Source organism: Carassius auratus, unplaced genomic scaffold, assembly GCF_003368295.1.
Source record: "Carassius auratus strain Wakin unplaced genomic scaffold, ASM336829v1 scaf_tig00214021, whole genome shotgun sequence".
Classification (NCBI taxonomy): domain Eukaryota; kingdom Metazoa; phylum Chordata; class Actinopteri; order Cypriniformes; family Cyprinidae; genus Carassius; species Carassius auratus.
In genome coordinates this window covers 479,599-506,051 of record NW_020527496.1, presented here as the reverse complement: position 1 = coordinate 506,051, position 26,453 = coordinate 479,599, and the positions used below count along the sequence as shown (strand labels likewise).

At 38.0% G+C, this 26,453-nt stretch overlaps 2 protein-coding genes across 4 annotated transcripts in view; both read right to left on the bottom strand.

Annotated features, from left to right (window-relative positions):
• The window catches only part of LOC113090818 (gamma-aminobutyric acid type B receptor subunit 1-like), a 112,136-nt gene extending 102,921 nt beyond the window's left edge, over nt 1–9,215 (bottom strand). For both annotated transcript variants that reach the window (XM_026256423.1, XM_026256424.1), the window contains exon 1: nt 8,162–9,215. The gene's annotated coding sequence lies outside the window, so the exon portion shown is untranslated. The remainder of the gene's footprint in view (nt 1–8,161) is intronic.
• Nucleotides 9,216–18,178: 8,963 nt separating this feature from the next.
• On the bottom strand, nt 18,179–26,137 carry LOC113090804 (SH3 domain-binding protein 5-like). Of its 2 annotated transcripts, XM_026256409.1 has the most exons (7): nt 25,800–26,137; nt 25,465–25,717; nt 25,172–25,234; nt 24,021–24,149; nt 21,397–21,558; nt 19,638–19,811; nt 18,179–19,256 (listed from the first exon to the last, which is right to left on the bottom strand). In XM_026256409.1, exons 2-7 carry the CDS (start codon nt 25,708–25,710, stop codon nt 18,633–18,635), a joined length of 1,398 nt encoding a protein of 465 aa, XP_026112194.1. In that variant the 5' UTR covers nt 25,711–25,717; nt 25,800–26,137; the 3' UTR covers nt 18,179–18,632. The 2 variants fall into 2 exon arrangements, with proteins under 2 accessions (XP_026112194.1, XP_026112193.1); XM_026256408.1 differs by having other exon boundaries at nt 25,465–26,135.
• Between the last annotated feature and the right edge of the window lie 316 nt (nt 26,138–26,453).

Below are 26,453 nucleotides of genomic sequence, written 5' to 3'. Positions count from 1 at the left end.
GCATCTGTATAGCTACACAGTAATGTCATGGCAACACCCAGAACACACAAGAAACGCCTAAGTAACCACTTAGCAACATCCTGGCAAGCACTCAAAACACCATAGCAACTGCATATTGCGACATAATAATATCTTGACAAAACCCAGAAGGGAACACACCAGCAACCGCACAGCACACCTTAACAACTGCATAGCAACAAGGAAATGCCTTGACAACCAACCAAAACACCCAAGCAACCACTCAGAACACCCTGGCAACTGTGCACAAAACAATTTATTGTAGCAATGCACACAACATACAGTAGTAATGTCTCGACAACCTCCCAAAACATACTAGCAACACCCTAACAACCACGCAGAACACCATAACAAAGGCACAGCTAATGGGCAATGCCTTGGTAACCAACCAAAACACCCTAGCAACACCCCTGGACACCATAGCAACCACACAGCAATGCACCAAAACCTTCATAGTTATCATTCATGTTAGCATCTGCATACCGTATTTTCCGGACTATAAGTCACACTTTTTTTCATAGTTTGGCTGGTCCTGCGACTTGTAGTTAGGTGCGACTTATTTCTCAAAATTTATTTGACATGATCCAAGAGAAATGAACCAAGAGAAAACATTACCGTCTTGAGCTGCCAGAGGGCGCTCTATGCTGCTCAGTGCTACTGTAGTCTACACTGAAAACATAGAGCGCCCTCTCGTGGCTGTAGGCAGTAATGTTTTCTCCTGGTTCTAAATAAATGCGACTTATAGTCCAGTGTGACTTATATATGTTTTTTTCCTCATCGTGATGTATTTTTGGACTGATGTGACTTATACTCAGGTTCGACTTATAGTCTGAAAAATACGGTACATACCATCATGGCAGTGAATACCGCATGGGCAAGAACAACTCAAAACTTCCTCAGAAAATATAAAAATGTAGTTTTAGTATTGTTGAGTTCTTGTGATTGCATTGAAAGTGTGGATCTGAAATGTGGTGTTGTAGATTAAAGAGGAACTTTGTGTTTGATCCGCTCCTGATGTGACAAAGTGTTCCCACTCTAGCAGTCACTAGAACACTTCTAGAGTAAAGGTTCAGCACTGATGGACAGTTTCCTAACAACATCCTCTTCTCCACTCTCAGAGGACGGCCAAAATTGAGCTGAAATGGCTTTCTCTGACCTGTGCACCAGAAACGGCTCCATCTCTTTAAACTGCGTCCACACACTGAATATAGTTGATAGACTCCAATCAATTCTGCCACTGAAGCTGTTCCTTGTCATTGATTTTTGAAATTAATATTATAGAGTTCTTACTTTCCTCCTATTTATAACATTTTTTGTATGCTTTTCTAGTCCAAAACCAGAAAATAATTCTTCCCCCATACACTGAAGCCAAAATCCACAGGCTTGCGTAAAGTCTTTGACAGAAAAGCTTGATCAAACATACAGACAGAGCACTGCTTTCATGTTCTCACACTGTCCGTCTTTAAAAAAAAAAATCAATATGCCACATTGAAATAGACTATTTTTGCAGCCACTATCTACAAGTCCCAGACACCAGGTCTGGAGATAGATGTGGAGAGGAAGGAGATGGTGAATAGAATTGGGAATTGAGAGATAGTGGAAGAGGAAATAGAGATGGAAGGTGATGAGGGATGGGACTACAGCATTGATATGAATCATATTAGCGTCTCAATAGAGTGTTCGAGCTGAGCTTGCAATACAAATTACCGCTGGGAAAGGCTAAGAATGGGCTTAGGTAGTTAACCCTCTGGATTTCAAAGCACCATTGATGCGCTAAGTTGCTCCTCCTCCCTGCGGCAGGCAGGTTCAGTGCTTGTGCGATAGTGAGAGCGGTTTATCAGCAGTGTCACACCTCCAAGCATCACACCGAGAGTGAAAGCTCACGCAGAACAACAGGAAAACAAAAGCAGCATGGGTTGCATCAACTGCTTTTCCTGTAGGGCTTCCTCAAAGCATGTCTAGTGATATAAGGAGTGTCGAGGAGGCCTGCTGGGCATCCGTCCAAACAGATTCAACCCTGGAGTTATATCAGTCAATCTGTATGTGACATAAACAGAGTAAGGAATCGAAAACAAGAAAGCGCATAAGGACGAGGCCTTACAGTATATGTCTGTGAATCAGAGTGGGCGGGCAAGAAGGTAGAAAGGTGTAGGAATCATCGCGGCACTGTCTGTTCCTCATCCTCTGAGGGCTCATTGTCCTGACCTCACGTCACTCAAGGAAGTGCATTTACCTGTCGGCTGTGCACTGCAACCCATAACACAGTTCAATCTGTCAAGCCTCCAGTAATTTGAATGCTCACCGCACCGCTCTGCAATGGTTACAAACCTCAAACCAAATAGGTGAGGAACAAGTTAATTAGCCTGTCTATCAGCGAGGCTTTCTTCACTGTTAAAGTGCCGCTGTAATGGCCATGTTAGCTGAAGCAGCTCTTGATCCAAGGAGTTATTTCAGCTATATCTTCACCTGGCTTTAGTTTGCAATCACGTAGAGTGGATGTCCTGGTGAAGTGTCCTCTTCCAGTGATCCGTCTTGTCTGTCAGCACAGCGTGTGTTTACTGCAGGAGTTGGCCAATCACCTCACTGTGTTAATCTGCATACAAGTGAAGAGCGCCGAGTCACTTTAAGTGATACCTATGCTGAAGTTTATGCTTGGAATACTACTTTCTTAAAGCATTTCTAAGGGATCTATTAGAACTTTCAGGAAGAGAATGTTATTGTTTGACTGATCTCACTGAATTAGGTGTCTTGAAATATCACTCAGACAGTCTTAGTCTCTACAAAGATGTGAGGATGGAATCTTTGTTTAGCCAGTCAGAAGACTTTCTGTCTGTCAGTCATCCATGCCATAGCTTTTGACAACTTCTGCAAAAATAAGAAAATGTGCTACTGCTTTCTAACTATAAAGGTCCCAACAGTTTGGGAGAGAGGGGGCATGTCTATTTCAGTGGCTAAAGGTTTGTTAACACCAAGGAGGATAACGGCAACTAACTATAGTTTCAATAATTGTTCTAATCATTAGAACAATCATTAGAGTCCACTCCACAGCTATAACGATAATGACAGAGAGGAGAGATATCATTGGAATCACTTTTAAAGAACTATTTTTTACCAGCTCATGAACAATACAATTATTGACAACAAATCAGAATTGACTTTAGTCTGGTGGAACTTTTTTGAATTACCTTTAAAGAACACTCCTGGACGCATTAGGAAAGATTGTTTGTCTTTGTAATGTGTAATCGAAATTTTGTATCTTGTTACACCTCTGAAATGACTTTACATTTCCATCTTCAAGGCGGTGTGAGTCGGGGGAAAAAAAAAAACATGCATGGAACAGTTCTACAATGCAATATTAAAACTGGGGCTGCTGGAAAAGACCTGTTCACACCAAGAAGAATAATGACTAGCATCTAAACAGTGAATCTAGCTAGTGTATTTTCTTCAAATCTAACAGTGAATTTAGCTAACTTAGTGTAGAAGAATAAAAACAACACAGTCTCTTTCACTGCAACTTCCAATGAGGCACGACAATGTTGTCAAAACTAGCGCTGGATACCTGAGGTCATTTTACATTTCATGTTACACTGTTTGCTGTATAGAAATTGTCGGCAACTTCATCTGCCTTTTTGAATGCATGAGCTATTTGAATTATAACTCTGATAATTCTGATTAGCCGTCAGATGTGTTTTATCGTTATATATTCTGAAATTCTGAAAGTAATCCCAAGGATATTGTTCCTATATTTTGTTATTGTTATACAGTAATTGTGGTGTTAACTCCACTGTTTTCTTAAATTCAGAACAATTTTTTTAACTTTTTATCTTTATAGTTCTTGGTGTGAACGGGCCTTAAGGGGGGACAGCTGGACTTTATTTTCTGGGCATTGGGATTGAGTGGGGGCCAGTATTGGATCACTGGAAAACAATCGCAATTTCAACCAAGCGAAACTAGTGTAGCAAACTAGGGAAGTAAACTGAGAAGGTGAGTGGGTGCGTTTCAGATGTTTTCCACCTAAAACCTTTAAATAACCTCAAATTAACCTAGTTGCTGCCCCCTGGCTTCAATGTTTGCACTTTGAATAATGGTGAATGTTTGAGAGGTCGTGATGGCATTTCACTCGTGAAGGCGATCCAAAATGGGATTTGCTGAAGCAAAGTCCTTTTAGTCAACACCAAATCGAAATGGATGCTATTTACTTTTTAATGCTTTTTAATTCTTGGTTTTATTGTGCATGATTCACTGGTGTGCATTTTTCATATTAAAAAAAAATGTTTGCCTTTGTAAACTTCCATCAAACTGTCATAACATGCTCGTCTGCCTCTGAATCTGAAATGACTTTCCTTTTCAGATGATGCTATGTATCCCTCTTACTTTCAACCCTTCGCCTCCAACCGCTAGGCACCATATGCACACATTTAATGATCCAGCCAATGAATAAACTCAATAGCCAACTGACAAGGGAGCGGTTTGTGAACACTGTTTCACGTTCACATTAATAGCAGACACTGTGTACATGCTTCGACAGGCCATGATCTTTTTCACAAACTATTTGTAAATCCAAACAAAATGTTTGACCATTGGGTAAATATATTGTTGACTCTTCAAACAATTACAGTAATTAACATGCAGGACTGCATCTTGTTGTTTAAACTGATGAACCAAATAGGCATTCGGTCTGTGTCCCAATCTATCCATCCATCCATCCAATGCAAGTTGGATATCTGTATATCTTCTTCTCTAACTGTATTTTTATTGCTGCAAGTCCCTTGATCTAGATGCATAAATAGCTTTCCATCAGGAGATCCACATGGACATGATAAAAAACTTTATTATTCATCATTCCTCTAATTAAGAGTGTTCGTTAACTCACTCTCTGGCCCCGGGGGGGTTTATTTTGCTGATGAACACATAAGTAGTACGCAATGGAAATGCCAATTAACTCCATTTATGCTTCCAGACACTCTACACCTGCATGAAGACAGACTGCAATAAAAATACCTCAACAGAGAGACAAATTCCTCATAATACCAGTAAGATATACCATCCAAACACAAATGTGAGAAAATAAATCACTCTCATACACATATATGGATGAAATGCGCAGTAGTCTACACATGATGGGCAAAATGGATACAAACATGGGTATTTAACACTAAAACCCTAAATGGAGCTGCAAACGTGAGTCACACACTAGGTTGACTGTCACTTTGCAGTATGTGTCAGCTATAAAGGAGATCTGATTGTTAGCATTTTGATTCTTTGAGCATTCAAAGAAATACCAGGCACATAACATAGTACCAGTGAGGCTGAATAACCTATGCTTAAATTACAGGTGCATCAGTCACAAAGCTATCAAATGACTTACAATGTCAAGGAGAACATCTCAGAAATAACAAAAATATACCAGACATGCACCAGCGGCATCAGTGAAATAGAACAGTGACTGAAAGTTGGCACTTACTGTCTTAATTTCTAAATGCCACAAAAGTACTGCTTAAATAAAACGGACAGAATAGAAAGCGACGCTTCACAATGGAAGATTTTACAAAGATGCAACTCAAAAAATGCTTGTTAAGGCAGTATATGAGGAGCACAAAACCTACAAAGGTAATTTGGCTTGATGAGTGACCTTCCACCCTCCTACCTACAGGCCTATGTTTGGAGAAAGACAAACCCTCTTGTTAAACTTGGTTGTGGACCTCTAATTGTATGGGATAATAGATATTATGAAGGTCATTAGGTCTCATGATTCCACAGGATTGTTGTATAACAGCCCAGGAATAGCCTATTAGATTTCAGAAGACCATACACCCACAGACAGCTTTCCCTTTTTATATCCCCATTTGTATTGAAGTTGACACATCGTTTCCACTTTCATTACTCAAAAGATTACACTCTTAAATAGTGCAATTTCACACTACACAGTTTAGGACATGTTCAACAGAATTCAAGAAGAAATGAAGAGGCTAAGAGTGGTCCTGCCCCTTTATGAGGACCTCAATGTTTCTGTTACTCAGCCATATAATAAACAAATGACTTAACACAAATTAAGTGATTTATTCTAAGAGCTTCTGAGTACTAGCAAGAATACATACAAAACATCAACAAAACTTAAAAAAAAGGTTCCAAAATGTTTGATTTATTTTATTTTTATTATTTATTTTTATTTCTTCTTTGCAGTGATGCCTTTGGAAAGCCATTTTGAGTTCCTTTAAGAGCCTTTTTATGAACATTCTAACAGAATATTTTTTTTCTTAGTTTGAAGAACATTTTTTAAATAATCTTTTTCCACTACAAAGAACCTTTTGTGGAATGGAATCCATGGGTTCCATGAATATTAAGATCTTCATGGAACCATCGATGCCGATAAAGAATCTTTATTTGTAATAGTGTGGCATTCAGAATTGGCCATCCAGACACCACTGTAAAATGTTTTGAAAATTTTTCAACACGCTGACAATCTGCCTCATGCTGTAATATCTAAATCAAATAGTCAAAAGTATTATTTAAGATGACTAAATATTAGGTTGCTTCAATACACTTAATTTTTTGTGTCAGATCAGATAAAATTTATTATATCGGTAACAACTGCACATTTTCACTCTCTACAATGCATGAAACACATACGGACACTCATGCATAGCATACATTTCAATCAAATTCAAAACTCTAGCACAATACCCCACATTATGTTTCACATCAATGTTCACAACAAAAACAACAATCAAAACCACTCAACCACCACCCTCTCTTCTTCATCTCCCTCTCTTTTTTTTATAGTGTTCCTCAACCATTTTTTCCCCAGGGTTCCTGTTACAGGACCCTCCAACACTGCATCATTCAGATGTCTCCTTTATTTGACACACTCATTTCACTTCATAGAGCAATTTACTGATCAATGATCAACTAAAACAGCTGTTTTATCCAAACTGTGTATTGTTGAGGCCCTCCAATTTCTCAACACTTTTCCTGAAAAATACATGTTTTGGATGGCTTTCCTGTCTCCCTTATGCTAATCTCAACATAATAATAATAATAATAATAATAATAATCATAATAATAATAATAATAATAATAATAATAATAATAATAATACACCGAGGATGGTAGAAGCATTATATTATTTTATTTTATTTTATATTTGTATTTTATATAAGTTGTAAATACTGAGTGTGTTTTACAAGAAAATGCTATTTCGGTATGTATACTTCAAAATTTCACATTTAATTCAATTTGTTACTTTTCCTGATACTTAGTAATTGTTTGTGACATGCACTATTAATTTGTGAGAATTGTTTCTGCACTTTTTTTCAGTGCATAAGAATCATGCAACCTGACTATGATGTTATAAACTAAACATCATAAGTATTTACCGGTAAATAATAATAATAACAATAATAATAACAATAATAATAATTCAAACAAAAAAACTATAATTTACAACTTTTTTATATATATTTTTATATTTCACAACAAAAGATCCTGTGAGTGGTATTCAATCTTAAAATCTCTCTTAAAAAATAAATAAATAAATAAGGTAATGAAGACTTATTACGACTCATTACTGAACATTTACAATATTTTACAGAATTTCCACACCAAATACTTTAGGAGTTGGTATGTACAAATTACTTTGGTGGCTTACAAAAATACTTTATTTAGAGGCCACAATGTGAAAAAGCAGTGCAAAACCAAACGTTTTCGATTCAAATCCTCAATTTATTTATACAGTAAAATTATACATATTGTATTTTAAATATGTCAGTTATTTACAGAATTTGTACTCAATTTAGGTCTTGGAGCAGTCATACAAAATGTGCAGTACTGAGGCTCCCGCAGAACCCGGATCGAGAAACGCTGCTCTACATCATGTGTTTCAGCACCGCGGACAGCGACTCGAGAAGTCCTCAAAAACACTTCAGGCCAACTTGCCCCTCAGTTACGCTGCAGGGCCCACTGAAACCACGCTTTAGTTGGATTTCTACACTACATCAGCTGGTGTTTCTGAGCACAGCGTATGTGTGTGTTGGCTCAAAACTGCAAAGAAACCTCATAAAAACACATTCATTTAAATGGTTTCACTGTAAGGTAGATGAGACCCCTGACGAGAACAATTACCGCACACAATTATATTACTTACTGCGTCGTGCAGGCTCTTTTGGGTACAGTCTGTGGAGGTGGTCCTTGAGGGCTGCTTGATATAGACGACGTTGTGCGTGTGTGCGTGTGCACGTGTGCGTACTAGTAAGACGACAGGTAAATAAATATGCTCTTTTAATTGCTCGCGCTAGGCGTTCACTACGCACAGCTTCGTATTAAACTTCCGTCTCCGTGCGCGTGAAATTGCTCTCGTACGATTAATATTGCGTGCGTCGCTTGTGTGCGAGATTAACCACGCACAATTGCTTTTAAATATTCGTGTGCTTAAATAACAGTCGAATAGTTTTAAATAAAAACAATAAAATAATAAGAATTAGAAAACAAGATATACAGGTGTGCTTCGCTTAAATGTATTGCTCGATTACAACGACTGACAACAAATACAATAAATCGCACACGCAAAAAAAAAAAAAAAGCGATTGCGAGTTGTATTAGACGTAAACGGAGACACACTACTGTTTACACACCTCCGACGGACTGTCGGTTAACGCAGATCGTACGAACATCAGACGCTAGCGCACTTGCCACGATTCCGTCGCCTAAAAGACTTGCAGGTAAAAAATAAATACCAAATATCGATGGGAATTAAACGGCTCATGAGAGTATCCTCTGTGGAAGCCAGTCAGGACTGAATATATATGATGTAATATCGGCAACAAAAAAAAAAAAAGAAACACGGGTAGCTGCACACGGACGACGACGACGGCTCGCGGAGCCTCCCTCTCCTTCCTCGCGCTCTCGGAAACGTTTCTGTCCCTCGCTCTCTCGCGACGTCACAAGGCAGTGCGCCTCTCTCTCATCTGCAGTCTGTAGTGTGAAGACACCGCCGGTGAATAGAGAGGGAATTAAAGCGCTCATTGGCTGATGGAAAGACAGATGGTGCGCTCATATCCCAGATAAATAGTGCAGACCTCCTCCCTGCGCAGGGTGCACGAGCCAATGTGGTCTCCAGACCTCCTCTTCCAGTGAAGTGTCACTTTGATGTATGTAGTAATTCTGTCATTGTGTTATATGAATTCATCGACTGGAGCATCTTGATTTTTTTTTAGATGGCAGACCAGTTGAATATATATATATACACACACACACACCCACACCCTGTATAGAAGATATATACAGATAGTAAACTTGCATTGGATAGGCTTTGTTATGTGACAACAGCAAAGCATCAGAATTAAAGCCTATAAACCTAATCTTACCTATAACTAAAGCTGTTCAGTTTGTTGTCCTATTACCCAGTTGTAAATGAGCCTTTCTGAACCATGGATTCTCAAAGGAATTGTCAGTGGGTTTTGAGAATGACAATTTACAACAAAACTGGGGCTGTGGTTTATATTGTTTTGAAGAGATGTTTAGTTCCCCAACATAAATCCCATATATAAGCATAAAGAAAAAAATGAATTTTTAGGGTATTGTTCTCTTAATAAACCTTTAATAAAACGAAAAGTGTCTTTCAAAGTCTTTTCAACATACCTTATTTTATTCATAATCAGTGGTCAATTATCCTTCCAGATTGGCCTACAAATCGACATAATAACTGAACAGCAGTGCTCTTTTTGTATTTCCGTCAAGAAACACAAAGTTAGTTCCCAGTTTCTTGTTTTGAGCTTAAGAATAGAAGAGTTCCTCTGTGAGAGTGCTGCTCTAAACCCTGTGCCTCTGTTCTTGGCAGTGGAAGCTGAGAGGATGAGTCATGCTGGTTGAAAATGATATCTCAATATTCGATGAGAGCAGCATTTATCATATGAGTGAGGGTGCAGGCAAACATTTAATTATAGACCTAGTCCATTAGAATGTCAACACCTCAAAGTCAATAACGACCTTTAAAACTTTCTGATTTGCTGGGAAGAAATGTGATGTTTGCACCAGAGTAATCAAATGGATGGCCATATACGTACAGCCAAACCACTGCCACATCTCATTTCATCAGAGGATCACTCTCAGACTCTTCTGAACATTAGTTCTGCGCTCTCCCATTAGACGGAAAGGGAACTGGACAGTGTGCAGTGGGCTGCTGTAATTACTCATACAGACACTGTCATATTCAAGACAAAAGATTGTCCTTGCTGAGCGCACACAGAGGAGTACAGTAGGACAGGGAGCACTTCATTGTTCCCTGCTGCAAATGTTTTTTTTTTTTTTTTTTCGCAGACACTTTCAAGGAGCTTTCATTTACATATACAGCGGCATGCGGTGGAGGCAAATAATTTACATCAATCCATAAGCGCTATAGTTTCACCGTAGGGGATGTGTATTCACACAAGAGGTGCTCTTTCCACACACCAGTAGGCCTATTACCATTCATTTGGAAGAGCCAAATGTATTTCTCTCTGCGGTATTGGTTTACGTGGCTATGAATAATTGGAAGTATTCATATGAAGCAGTTATTTTTAATGGTGCTTGCAGATAGATAGAACTATTAATAAATTATAGATAGAACGATTGATAGATAGACAGAACTAAAGATAAATGATAGAGCTAAAGATAAATAGAACAATAGAACACAGATAGATAGATAGATAGATAGATAGATAGATAGATAGATAGATAGATAGATAGATAAAGTTAAGGTAAGATCAGTTATACTATTGGTAATAATAATCAATTTTGAGCATCAAATAGCATATTAGAATGATTTCTGAAGGATCATGTGACAATTAAGACTGGAGTAATGATGCTGACAATTCAGCTTTACATCACAGGAATTGAAAACAGTTTAAATTGTAATAATATTTCACGATGTTGGTGTTTTTCCTGAACTTTTCATCAATTAAATGCAACCTCTATGAAATACTTTCTATTTTCTTAAAGGTGCCATAGAATGCAAAAATCACTTTTATAAGGTGTTTGAAAACAGTTGTGTGGCTGCAGTGTGTGAAAAGAACCAGCCTATAATGGTTAAAATCCACTCACTCATTGTTTTATAATTCCCAAAAATCATAAACAGTCTCTCCACAGAGCAGTTTCAGACTATGACGACAAAGTTGGTGAAAGTCCCGCCCATTTGTGACACTCTCAGCCCTGTTAGCATATACACAGCCCTGAGTGAGAAGCTGCGGTCCACCATTACTGTTCTCTTGCTGTAGCTGCTGGAGATACAATGAGCCATTAAAAGTGTTGTGTTGGGATGCACCAACAAACATAGGAGTCTCCATAGACGACTGAGGATATGGTGGTTACCTTTCATTTTCGAAGGAAATGTCCCGGGGAAAAAAGGAAAAGTTCTTTACTTTGTGCTAATATTTTACACCGGACTGCCTCACAAAAGAGGGTCAATTCAGCGCTGGATTTGTGCAAAGATTGCTTCTGAATGAGGAATCAATACCAATGCTTTGTGCACAAGCATCCAGACTCAGCATCACACGTCATATTTTGTTTTCCAAAAGAGGTCCTTGGCACTCCTTAAGTCTAATGTTGCTAACGTTACCATTGTCTCTGCTTGTTTTCACTAATGCTGCCTTCAAGTGCTACCAGAATGATCGTGAATAGGAATGTGGTAGTTCAAAATTGCGTTTGGAAGCAATGTGTGAGGATCAGTAACACTGTCATTGTAACACTGGTCGCCTGTGAGCATGAAGGTCTTGAAGGTTTGTCCAGGGTTTTGCAACAAAACCCTCCCATGGACATGAAAAGTAATCCACGGCAAAAGTGCTAAAGTAGCTCAATTCCGCGGGAAAACCGCTGTCTTGGCAACACTTGATGGGAAGCAGAAGCACCAGCTCATTTTCATTTAAAGTGTCCCAATTATGCCATTTTTAAGGTAGCTAATATTGTTTTATAAGTCTCCTAAAACAAGTTTACATGGATGCAAGGTCAAAAGACATGTTAGTTTTCTCAGAAAGCAGATTTAATTTGACCTAATTTCTATAGGATTCAAAGAATCGGTCTCTCTAAACCCCTCCTTTCCGAGAGCCCTCACTTCTGTGATTGGTCAGATGGCGCAGTCCTTTGTGATTGGTCCAGAGCCGATCTCTCTATGGCTCTGGATTGGTTTACCACATACAGCGTGTGTCAGAAACTAAATTGCCATTTGCCATGACAGAATGACAGCACTGGAGACTTGAAAATACGTAAAACTGATGATATGGTTTGTAGCTTACCAACTGGAGCCAGAGTCTGATGATAAACAGTTGAACTGGCTGACTGACAAGGAACTGATTCACCAGCAGGACTGGAGCAGGACATTTCTCAGTGGTAAGTGTCAAGTTTTGACAAGTTTGTGGTAATTATGAGATGTGATCAAACAAATTTACCCTCACAGCATAGAATACATCGTCTTCTTGACATGGTTAACCACATAGAAATTTTACTGTGTTTGTGGGCAGGCAAGTTGGCGACGTAAACCGTTGTGTGGACATTATGCAAATGTATTACTTAGTGTCGTAGAGCCTTTACAGGAATAATTTCAATTCCTGACGACTCATTTAGGCAATTGAAACTCTTTTTTTTACTGATAATAATCTATCGTGCACTGTCAGCTTGACAACTTTGAAAATAGTTTATGTTCACATATAGGTATATAACACACTGCATGAAAGTTAATAGTCGAAAAGGCACAATAGGGGCTCTTTAAAGGGGTCATACACTTTAACAGAGCGTTTTGGCTTACCTTAGAAGTGGCAATTTTAACAAGCTATAAAAAAAAAAAAAGATCTTTGGGGTGTTTTGAGACAAAACTTTGCATACGCACTCTGGGGACATCAGAGAACAATTTAAAATATTGTATCAATGCATTCTATGGCACTTTTAACACAAATAAATGCTGCAACTCAAATTTTTTATCTACATCTATGAATAAGTTATGATGTATGAACTTTGTGAAGGAACAAGGCTTATTCCAGTCTGAAATGTACCCCTCCAAATTGACAATCAAAATAATGCATCTTCTGATGCGTTTCCCCTCAGGTATCCCAGCAGTGGAATCAGTGAGTCACAAAGTCCCGAGTGAGACATTTCGACATAATGAAAACCAGAAAGAGAGAGAGAAATGTGCAGGAGTAGCTCTGGATACAAATGCTGTAGGTGACACCTCATCTCCGAGTTCAAACCCAGCTGTCTTCATCTTGGCTGCCTGTCTCTATCATAAACTCCCACATCTATTGCCAACTTCACTCTCTGCAGTCACAGAGAAATTAGTCTCTCACCTTAAACTGCCCTCATCCTCCCTTTTACTGCCCTTTCAACATGACAGTTATCACATTTTACATCACATTCATCCTTTGCTCTAGTCCTCACACACCTTTCTCTCCCCAGCGGCCGGTTTCTGTGAGTTCTCTGCTCGGTATTTATATCATTGTTGAATAATTAAAGACTGAAGACAGAGGATAATCTCCTCCTCTCTTTCTCTTTTCATTATGGAAGTCCTTTTCTCCAGCACATCTGATTGATTTCAAGTAGCTGGAGTGCCCCACTGCTCTCAGCTCAACATTTATCTTAAAATACCTGAGAAACCTGGGAACTCGCCATTCTTCTTGATTACAATTAACAAGCTACTGAGACACTTTCAGTGTAACTGGTAATTAGTGGTGTTTGTTGAGCCAAGAGTAACTGGAGCTCATACATAGGGCTAGCAATTCTAACAAGCCTACATGATGTCTTAGCCCCAGCAAGCGTCCTTGTCCTTCTTGCGCATGCATGCATAATAGACACAATTATGAGAAATAAAGCCATAATTACAAGTAATAAAGTTGCAAATTAAGAAAAAAAAAAAAAAAAAAAAAAGAGTCATCCAGTTACAAAATTATAAAAGTTACAAAAGTTACAAAAAAAAAAAATTATAATATTTGCAATTGCGATATAAAAATTTGTACTTGCAGTGTGAGTTATAGTGTTGCATTACTACAAACAAAGCAGCAATACCGAAATATAAAGTCACATCTGGAAGACATAGTTACAATGACACGAAAAAAAGACATAATTAGAAGAAATGCATTTGGAACTGAGAGATAGAGTTACATCTAAGTCACAATTATAAAGTTGCAGCTGTGAGACAGTCACATTGTGACACTTAAAATCAAAAGTCACATTTTTAGTTAATTATGTCAAAATAGCACTAAATCCTTACAGTTGAGACAAAGTAACACTTATGAGATTTGTGAGTCACAATGTGAGTTACAGTGTAGCATTAGAAGAAACAATGTCAACATTTTGAGATAGTTACATTGTTAGATATAAAGTCATATCATGTGATATAAAGCCACTGTCTATAATTGTGTCAAGTGAGATTAAATAAGAAACAAAAGAGTACAGTTGTTCAATTCAAGTTTTAATATATCTAAGTGTGCAATAAATTAACATTTACAGAATAAGTTACAGTGTCAGTCACGTAAGGATTATTTGTATTCCTCATACATCAGCTTGTATATACATCAAGTTCATAAGACAGCAGCATACTGGATTAATTCTACAGATCATCATCTATTTACTATGAGGAGAGGTGAGGAATCTGTACACAGCAGGTTATGATGGGGGGAGGATGGATTTATCGGATTTGTGGACAAAAACTACAATAACTACATTTTAAAAAATCTAAAAATAACAAAAAACTCGGGAGAAGAGAGTAGGGGTGTAAACTCGCAAACAATACTGTACAGTCTTCAGCACGGTTTGTTCAAAAAGCTAGCATATTACATGATTTCAAACTAAAGTTCACATCATTCTTCATTCAGTCGCTCAACTGTTGTATTATTTACTCAACTTTCCTTGTAAAAATCCAGCAGAACTGCCACACTTGTAAACATGTACCGTTTCTTGTCTTTCTGTCAAGACAAGACCCTCTTACGTTCTTGGACTGACCTAAAATCTCTCAAATAGATCAAAATCAATACAAAACAGTACCCTAGATCTAAAATATATCATAATGCCACAAATTGATGACCTAGAACTTAATATTACATGTTACACAAAATAATACCAACTGACAGTCAAAAAAATAAAATAATAATAATTATTCCAGATATAAACTTACTGAGAGAGATCCGGAGATGGGAACCAAATACAGCAATATTACAAAAAATATATATATTCCAGGTTACATACAAGTTAAGTTCGATCAACAGCGTCATATTATCCATCATCAAAAAAAAAAAGACTTCGAGTCAGGTTGAATTTCATTCTCCTAAACAAACCAAAACAAGTGTTACACTAACAATGGAAGCCTATCAGGGAGGTGTACAACTGTACTCATAGACCTGCAATGTACAGTAAGAGGTAACAGAAAGAGAAGTGAGTCTGATCTTCAATGTTCAATCCATTTTTCATTTGTTTTCCCTCTCTTTCGCATTGTGTGAAGTCGTTTCTGTCTTTGTTCACCTGATCCCTGACCGATTCTGAAACAGTAACCAAGTAGACAGGATCAGAGCGTAAGAACTACAAATCCCTGCGGACTGAATAAAATATCACCTCGGCCCCATCCCCCCATCCTTTTTGTTATTCATTAATTTGCCGAACATCTGAACCCCCTTTGCTACAGTGCAGTTTTACAATAATGCCACGTCAGTCAGTGGAGGTGTGTTAATATCCTACTTCCTCTCGATTACTCTATTTCTTATGTCCAAAAATGGATGCATTATAATCTGACTAAGTCTGAATCTTAGTCATCACCCTCTCCGCTCATCTGAACCGTGTAGCACTATTAGTTATGGAAGCCAGTTTCCACTATCACTATCACTATCACTATCACAAAAAAAAAAAAAAAATACAATTAACAAGACTATTGTAGGTTTATTTCATGCAATTTATATAACATAAAATAGCACAACTTGCAAATGTGACTTATAATTGCAACTTGAGGTCTTGCAATGTCACAATGGGCCTCATTCATGAAACATGAACAGGAATTTTGTGTCAAATTGTTTGTAAAGCCATTCTCAAGTAATTTTTCAGAGTCATGAATAAACACAAATTGTGTTTAGGAATTTCATATAAAAAATGTATTAATTAAAGATGAAAACAAATCACGACTCTAAACAAATATGATGTCATAATTCAATTATGCTGTGGATTCTAAAATTCATTTAATACTTGTTTATCAAATATGAGGTTTGGAACATTTGTGAATCTGAAGGAGAGTTTTCTGGAAGGTCCATTTTATGTGCAAATTACTCATTAAAAAAAGTTTAATGAATGAGGCCCATCGAGACTTTATTACTCTTAACTGTGACAATATATTTTGAAATGTAATTACTGTTTTATTAAATTGTTTTCACTCTGTGGTGGAAACAGGCTTCCATAGTTAGTAGTAGATGGAGTGTGTAATTTTTGTTACAGTTCTCCAAATTTAATGTGCAGCAATAATGTTTCCACTAGTATGTTGTTTTCCCCAAAAAGTTCTATTTTTTAGTTTGATCGTCCCGACCAGCCCGACACAGCAAAACTGGCTCAACCAATGGCATAAGTTTGGGGGTGGGATTGTATGTTTATGTAACCAATAGAGCATCACAGTCCCACCCACAGCCCGAGAGAGCTCTGGTGTCGGAAGTAAATTTCCCAGTCATTTCTCCCATTGACTTTTGGAAAAATCCGTATCTAAAGAGTTTTAGAGCATGTGTGAGGATAACCAGCTATGGCTGAGCTCATAAGCATACAACATATCATTTCGAGTGAAAAAACGAAGAGAAAATCCAAAAACAGTCAAAGGTACAAGACTGTGTACATATTTTCATTTCGAGCGAAGGAACTACTCATCCCATAAACCACTGCGCCTTACTGAATTCGACTGAAGCCCACAGCCGCGAACGAGTCTTTTGAGCGACTTCCAAATCTGACGACAGCCGTACAAACTTTTTCCTCCATTGAATTTTATTTTATATAGTGAATGTGCAGTAGTAGCAGTTATTTCAGTATTATGTAAATAAATAGTGTTTTATATAGGTATTGTGTATTGAATATCATATTTATCATTGTGTATTTTATCGTGTATTTTATATTGTGTGCGTGTGTGAAAGTGGTTAACGATAACGTCAGCAACATGGTGCAGTGCTTTGTCGTTGCAATGAATTATTACACAAATGTAAGTAAATGCACAAAAAGGTATGCCTAGGCTAAATATTGTTTTGACAGTGCCATCATAAAATGCTTGATATGACTCATACTGTATGAAGGCTACAGTAGCCTAGCTAAAGTGGACGATAATGCTAACTAACGTTACCAACCTCCCTGCAAAACTCACCAAAACTTTGTAGGTCTTGTCCCTCAAGCTGGCCCTTACAAAACCCACAAGCTGACCCTCGGACACACTACACTCAACTAACGTTACATGACCCGATCTGAAGTGGGTTTAACCCCTTTGAACACTTTTGTTTTCCTCCTTGAAAAAAGCCATCATGGCATCCAAGGAGATCATGATTGCACTGATAAGTCTACCATGCAAAAACAAACACAGGTTTTTATTTTATTTTTTTATTAATGATCTTCAGACTTCATGGACCTTCGCGGGTTTTAACCAGACGGTTACACAAGCTCCACCAATAGGATGCATCACTGACTACATTTACATGCAGCCAATAACCCGTTCAAAACCGTGATATTAGCAATAACCCGGTCGCGCACGGCCATGTAAACACCGGCAAAAACCCGGATATGCTCATATCCCGGTTTTTAAAAACTGGGATATTATACCTGGGGTACCCCTTTTCTAACCCGAATATATGGTCTTGTAAACGCGTTTCGGCATATCCCCATCAAAATATGTGTTCTGCGCATGTTCTATTCGCAAGGAATCTTGGTCTTTTGAGTCTTTGGATACAGGAAGAAGAATCGGAAATGACGCATATTGCGTCTTACGTCCAGACGCTAACCGTGCGTCGCCGTTTACATCGGGATATTGGCGACTGATTACACATTCAATGTATACAGGAGTAACTCTCTCTGCTCACGCATGTAAACGGGTTATCCCGAATGTTTCAGAAACCCGAATAGTGACCTTAACCCGACCATAACCCGAATTTTAACAGCTTGGAAACATAGTCACTGTGGGATTGTTCAGGATTGTGGCTAATGAAGTACTTATCCAAGACATTGCATATAAAAGGCATTTATCTCAAAACAAGGTTAGTGCCCCATGAACTTTTGGCGTTTATATGAGCATATACTATCGCTTAGTACAGCCTTAGCTGGTTTTAAAGCTACCATGTATTGTTAAATTTTTATGGCTTATACCCCAACTGTCAATGCAGAAATTGTATTGAATTCTTACTTCCGGCACCAGCTTGTGGACGGGACTGTGATGCTCTTTTATGTAACCAACCAGAGAGTGTTTCAGGAAACCTGTATGTTTTGCAATCCCACCACAAGGGGCGCTGACATTACACACTTCACCTTTAAGCAAATGCAGAGTGTTTTCAGTCTGATTCATTTGTAGTCAGTTGAGAGGCTCGTCTGGAAGCCTTCAGGCAAGCTTTAGCCCTCCAAGATTGGGGTGGAGTAACAGGCAACTCTAATTTCCTGTTTCCTCACAAACTAATACTTCTGTGGTGCTGCTTCACAAAGCTCTCACGCTCTCTATCTCTCTGCTGTCTGTCCGTCCCTGAGGCACCTTTCTCTTCGTCCTGTCTCGAGAGGTTCGCCACCTCTCTCTCTACTATTCTATCATTGACCCTAAATCCTCTCTCGCTCTCCGCCTCTTTCTCCTCACCTATTATACTTCCGACGTCACTAAGGTTGCCCAAGTGCTCCACAGAATCGAACTTCTCTAGGTCGGAGGCGATGGTTTGCAGGCTGATGACTGACATGGAGTCTGACCCCGCCTTTTCCGCCCTCTCTCTTTGGCCCCAGCCCGCCTCCCTGTGTTTCTCCACCCACTGCCTGGTTTTCTCCTGATCGCCCCAGTCATTATCCATTAAAGGATTGGCCACCACCCCTGCATACGCCCCTGCCTTGATTACACCCTCAGACTCCGCCCCCACCGGAGAACTCCGCCCCCCAAAGGCTCTGTTGCGCTCTCTGGCAGCACGAATGCGACCCCTTTGCGCATGTATCTGCTCGCTGATTTGCTCAAGGTTGCGGAGGGCAACAGAATATCGGGTCTTCACCTTCGCCACCCGTTCCTCCAGCTGGACGACTTTGGACTTGTGCTCCTGTTAATGAGTGATGATAATCATAAAACAATGGATAAAAAGATAATATGTCACGTTGATGCAAGAAATATATTAATGACACCATAGCAATCACATGAACAGAGGATCATCCAATCAGAAAAAAATATTTTAGAATAATTAGGCATGTACTACAAATACTGATATTCGACCCAATTATTTTCATGTTATGGTCAATAACCAATAACTGGCTGACGTTATAAAAATGCATACTACTTTTTTATACTACAAAATTTAATAGACTAAAACAAACAAGCAAAAAATTCATAGAATCAAATCCATTTCACAGAGGAATTCATTTTGTTCGATATGGCTAGCATACCTTCAATACCATTACAGCAGAGGCCATTCTCTGATGCATACCTCTAAGATGTGGTTGAACTGAGCCTTGAGCTCAAAATAAGGCTTGGACTTGATAATGACCCTCTTAAGAGCCTTCTGCAAAGTCTGCACACGCGCTTCCGCTTCCTGACAGAGCTGAGTGACACGCTGGTGCTCCCTATCGCTCCTCAAACGCTCCTCTTCTGCCTCGTTCACCTGAAAACAGCAACATGTCAAATGTGATATCCTGTTCTGTTCTCAATATACATTTAAGCTAATTTATTCTCCTATCATTCTGTATCATTCATACAAAGACTTGACAAGTCAGTATTTAGATTTATGCATTTACCAGGCACTTTTATCCAAAGCGACTTAAATTGTGTTCAGGCTAACAATTTACTACTATCATGTGTTCCCTGGGATTTAAACCACCAACCTTGCGCTTGCTAAAGCAATTATCTACCAGTTGAGCTACAGGAACACTATCGCATAATATCGATATATTATAATATCAATATCAAATCAACTTCTCAATAACAGCGTATTCTTAAGAGTTTCTAGAAACTTATATGGACGATAACATTCAGGAATGTTAAAGGTACGGTACTTCAGTATAAAGTTTACTTCGTTCTATTGTTTAAGTTGTTCTATTACTGGTAATTTGTTTCTTTCTCTATATTTTATTACGGTTTACTAAAATTATATAATTTTCTTTAAGTTAGCATACATTTCCTGAATAACCCAGTTTATTTCTGTAATGTGATGCATTTCAGTAAGACATGATACTGAATGAGAAAAAAAAAAAGCAATCCGGGAATTGTTAAAAGTGGGCATTACAAAAGAGAATGGAGCCAGACTGAATGTGAGTTTGTTAAAATAACCTTTTGGCGATCCAGAAAACCATACAGCCTAAGTGACATCAGGAGAAAAGTCACTGCAGAGAAAGTTATTACATCTGGATTAAAGATAACAAAGACAGTTTTATTCTTTGGAATAACATGCACCAATAAATCATCCACAGTAAGACGAGGCACATCCAATGTTATTATTCTTTTGTAATTTGCTTCTTTGATTTTTTTTATTACTGTTTCGTCAGTAATAAAATGTTCTGCTGTAATTAGTTTCTTAGATTTTTTTTTAATTACTGATTGTTAGTCAAATGATTAATTAAAAAAACTTGAAGCATTGTTTACTTCATTACTAATAACTTGAACGATCAATTAAAAAACTTCAAGCACTGTAATTTGTATTTTTGTTCTATTCTGTGTTATTTTTCTGTACTTTATTACTGACTGCTCACTTTGAATTAATTAATCAACCTGAATCAGTGTTTACTTCAACTGTAACTTTGTTCCATCGTATTATTTTGTTTTTTTGCATGTAATTTGTTCTTTAATTTATTACTGACTGTTCACTTGAATGATTAATTGAATTAAGGCAATGATTATAATAACGAAGTCCGTTTAATAGTGTGTAAGTATTTTTCTGCTTCATTTTACTGGCAGGGCTTGAATAAAATATAAATGAAGAAATGTAACCTTGATCTTTAAGTTTAGGTGTGCATTCATCAGCATTATTGATTGCTCCCACTGTCACAATCAAATTCATACTAACCAGCTGTGCACATTTAAAGAAGACACATTAAGATTTAACAACAAAACCTACAATTGTAACAATGAGGGACTGATTTTTGCAATTAAGACCTGTTGTAAACCTAAGAGCATTTGTGTTTTTGTGCAAATTTATGCCACCGCCTGTTACCGTGATTATCAAAGAGCAATGCTGAGTCACTATGTTATACCTTGGCTGTGGCGTGGTTTAGCATCTCTTGCCAGGTAGGGTCCAATGTGTTCCTGTCAGCCAATAAACCTTGCTCAGCCACATAAACCATCTCTCTGGCAGCCGCGTGCATGGAGACAGCCCTCTCGTACCTCAGCGCAGCCTTCTGGGTCTCCTGTTGAGCCTGTGGGTAAGGTCATCCGTCATATTTCATATATAGCAATCAATCAGTCAGCTCTGTAAACATGCAGCCAATCAGAAGAAGCGAAAGAAGCGAAGCTGACCTTACAGAGAGACATAAAGTGAATAGGCACTGCAAATCCTTCCAAACTTTATATCAGGTTATATGTATGTAATAAAACACTAGCTATGGGATGTGGGATCAGTATGAAAGAATATAACAATTTAACAGCAATATTACTTATGTAATAAAAGAAAATATAAGAGAGAAGTACTCTGTATAGTACTTCTCATACCACAAAGCCATAACCATCCACTTTATATAATGAGGATGAAATGGCCAATAGGAGTTGAGGACTGTAAAGTTGACATCCAATCCAATCATACCACAAACAAGGCTGGATTTGAAAACCATTTAACTCAAAAAGCCTGGCGGTGAAAATTGCTGTGCACAGATCTGAACACCCAGACCAATCAATAAAAGTCTGGAACCGGGAATGGCAGGCCAGATTTCATTGGGATAACTTGCTGGAAATATGGCATCCTCGCCAAGGATGATACCTGACTTTGGCTACGTTCATATCGACAATTGCATTTACTAGCAGCCTCTACAAATATTCAGTTTACAGGAGGGGAACAAATGATGTCTGCATGAATTAATATCTGAAGCCAAGCCCTTTTTATTGCTGGATTGGCATGAATATCACCTTTAAACATAGTGACAGGAACAAAAGTTAATATCTATGATTATGACATGTGTAACTCCAGAGTCTCATCAGAACTGGAACCACATTCTTCAAGTCCAAGCTTAATAAAGAGAGTAGTTGAGAAAACAAAACACATTCATGCAGAAAAGATTGGATCTTCATTGCAGTTCGTACAGCACATTTTAATTGAACTCACTCTCAAAATTCAGTTGTGAGACCTGAAAATCTTTGCAGGTAAGGCTGAATATAAAATTAGGATGGCGCTCTTGTTTATAACTGAAAAGTTTGTGAATATAATATTATTTTGCACAATATTCATCGATAGAGATTTATTCAAATCACTACGGAGGAGAAAATATGCCTATAAAAGGGTTTGCGAAAGCATAAGGTCATTATTAAAAGCAGACACATCATTTTCAGAAAACTATGCCATATTTCTCAGGAAACCCTATCAGAAGGTGCAAGACGAAAATACAGGAACTGAATTCAAAATTATTAGAGGCACTGGATCTTGCTTTAAATTTGTGTATGTGCAAAAAACAGATTTTCAGAATTTACCAGACTGTGGGTTGCCTGCATGAATAGTCGACTAAATCAGTCTTAAGAAAGCCCTGTAGAATTTGGCTGGTTTTGGGTTCACTCGACACAGACATGTTTCTAATGAAGGAGGCTAGATAAAAAGTATCCCTGTGCTCAGAGAGCAAAGAAAAAGAACAGAATATAGAGTTCTCGAGACATGTTTTGTCAAAGGTTGGACTATTTTAACTTAACATTCGGTCTTAAAAATGCAAAGCTTGTGGCGAAGTCACTATGAATACTTCGCTCAAGCATGTTGCCAAATAACATGTACCTTCAACATATTTTGTCTATGCCAAAATGAATGAAAATGTTTTCAGTGCACTTCCAAAATTTGCTTTGCTAGAAAAAACATGAAAATATAGATATATTTGATTATAATCAAATGTTTTTCCCATTTGATTTATTGGAGTTAAGCATCAAATACGATGTGGTTTTCAGTATTCGAGATCTGGAAGCAACAGCACATTTTTCTGCTTTGGCAAGCATTTCACGGGCTGCTTTTCTTGCACATGAAATAACCCACAGCCCCACAAACCTACGAGGATGTGGAACAATAATGACAATTCATAGCAATAAAGCGCAGGCCCCAGAGTTTTATCACTTGCCCAAATCCCTCCGTAACTGCCACAGATTTGCAGAAATTTACCGTTATTCATCAAATGAATAATGTAAAGACAGTTACATAAAAATTTAGCTTTGCAGCACAGAAATAAATTATACTTTAAAATACAGCTATTTTGAATTGTAAAACTTAATCAATATGGAAAACGACTACATTTATTGAGCTTGTCTACTCGTTCTTATTTACAGTTTCTCATGAGAAGGACTGAAAGTTTTAATTCAGTGTTTTCAATCACTCTCTATAGCCTCGGCTAAACGATTTTCATCAGTTCACTTACATATTTGAAATTGGCTGCAAAATGCTAATGAAAAATGATGTGCAAATCACATCTCGTGTTATCAGGGTTGGTCACATTAACACACTCGCTCTTTCACCATAATGATCACTGCACTGAGAACAGTTTTTAGTGGTTCAGCGGAAGGATTTTACACAATAATGAGACTGGAAATGAATCAGCAAAGTACAAAAACATCTTGAACTCATCTGAGTAGATATGAAGCACACAAACATGCAATATTATGCTCTCTTGCTCTCAAACACACACACACACACACACACCTCTTTAGCGAGTCTACGGGCTTCGTAGTAAGGTCTGGCTTTCTCGATGCAGGCTCCCAGCTGAGAGCCCTGAGCGTTGAGTTTGCGTGCGGAGTCTGTGAGGATCCTCCTGTAGCTGGATCTCGCTTCCTAAACGAGTGTTAGACAGAGATAAAGAGAGTGAGGGAAACACAATGCTTAACTTGGCATGTTGCGTAAAGCACGTAAACAATACATATATTAATACTCAAATTTAGTGGTTCTCAACTGATCAGCACTCACAACTTAAACCTGTTTTGAGACAATATTGTGTAAAAGATTGTGTCATACACACTACCATTCAAAGGTTTTGGGTTATTTTTCAATGTTTTTGAAAGAAGTCCCTTATGCTCACCAAGAATGCAGAGCAAAACAGCAGTATTGTGGAATATTATTATAAACAAAAATTATTATTTTCAATCTGAATATATTTTAAAATGTAATTTATTTCTGCGATGCAAAGCTTAATTTTCAGGAGCCATCACTCCAGCCTTCAGTGACACACGATCCTTCAGAAATCATTCTGATATGCTGATTTGCTTCTCCATAAACATTTATTATTATTATTATTATTCATGTTGAAAAATTTTTTGCTGCTTAAGCCATAATAGTTTTTAAAATGATCACATCTTTACTGTTACTCTTGAACAGTTTTATGCATCCTTATTGAACAATACATTTCTTTTACAAATGTCTTACAGATCCCAAAGTTTTGAACAGCAATTTTTGTGCACATCTCATTAACAGTTGTTAAATAGCTTTATTGCATTATATTGAATATAAATTATCACTATATCAGCCCTTCTCACCAGACATAGTATAGCCACTGATCATTAAAAATAATTATATTTATGGTCATGCACCCACTGAAAAATATTGGACCTAATTCTGGCTTCACAAAAAAAAAAAAAAAACGGTGAGACAATAGAACAGGTGTGAAGTGAATGCTATTATTAACTACTGTTGCCAGATGTAATGGCAAGACATTATATCATTCAAAACTCTTAGTCTTAGGTGTTTCATCACGTGTGCATCAGGATGTGTACCCATAACATCTAAAGACACCGTCTATGTCTAAGTAGGCAACTCACTAGATTTTGAGACACGTCCCTAGTGTCATACACATTACTCACATCCAGCTGTAGTTCCAGTCTGTTGATCTCATCACTGGCCTGATTCAAGTGCTCCAGCTCCTCCTGACAAAATAGTTGACATTCATTTACTATTAATAGAAGTATTAAATAACAGACAGAGGCATATGCATTTATATTAAACCGGTAAAATCACAGACCAGCAAATCTTATTCTAACATTTTGCTATTATATTCTATGAATAGAAGCAAACTGTGAATAATATATATCATAGTTCACGAAGTTCAGGGTCATAGTCACAGTATCAGGTTTATTTTGGGTCCAAATCCTAATACCTGAATCCTGGGGTCCAGATCTTCCTCATATTCCTCCTTATCTTCATAAAACTCCGCCTTATCTTTCCCTTCCACCACAGTGCTCTCGGTTTTGCTCGTGATTTCCTCGTTTCCTCCATCCCCGCTTCTGTTTTTCAGGGTGTCGTCCCTCTCTCCGGTGTCCACCGCGGCACTCTGCTCTCTCCACTCCCCGGACTCAGGCTCCCCGGACCCGGGGGGGTTCTCACGTTGACGCCCCGGTTCCATCCGTGGCCTTGAGAATGACCCGTTTTGTTCTTAGAAATCAGAAAATATAAGTGCTTATATGTTTGCCATGCCTATAAATATATATCTACCCGAGTCTTTGCTGGTAAAGTGCTACATAATCGGTGAAGGAGAGTCATTTAACGGCGCAGGCGTGTTGTTTGCAGCGGAAGCGTCACGCAGAGGAGCTGACGGCGCAGAATGACCCGAGCTGAACCGTTAGCTTCGCGGCTAACTGCAGAAATCACAACATCTACAGTCTCCAGACCGCACTGCTCAGGGCTCACAAATACAGTGATAATTTAGTAGACTGACACTCTCAATAGTTTCCGTGATTTCTTAACCTCGCTATTTCTCCTCTCTCTAGCTGTCTTATTATTTTGATCGTTACAAACATTTTCCACTGAACCCAAAGTTCCCTCTTAGTTACGTTACTCCAGTTATTGTTACTGTAAAACCATATCATAATATAATCTAAATTAATTTGGGATCTTCAAACAGTAGACTATAAGTAACTCAGGAAAAAAAAATCCTGTCTTATCACCAGTTATATTATACTAGCTAAAACAACTAAGTTTAGGTAAAATATGAGAATCTGAGAAACCCATCAAGTATTTCACGTTTAAAACTATTTTTATCCTGAAAACATCAAATTGAATAAATTACATTAAAACGTGTGATATTATAAACATTATTTTGTTAATTAAGTGCATTTACGTATTTTTCTTATTACCATATTGAAAAGA

Excerpts from the sequence above, each read along its gene's own strand:
- LOC113090804 (XM_026256409.1), bottom strand. The coding sequence starts at position 25,710 with ATGGAACCGGGGCGTCAACGTGAGAACCCCCCCGGGTCCGGGGAGCCT. Across the intron at positions 25,235-25,464 it reads ATCTGGACCCCAGGATTCAG|GAGGAGCTGGAGCACTTGAA; the intron begins GTATTAGGATTT and ends CTATTTTGTCAG. Across the intron at positions 21,559-24,020 it reads CCCGTAGACTCGCTAAAGAG|GCTCAACAGGAGACCCAGAA; the intron begins GTGTGTGTGTGT and ends CCTTACCCACAG.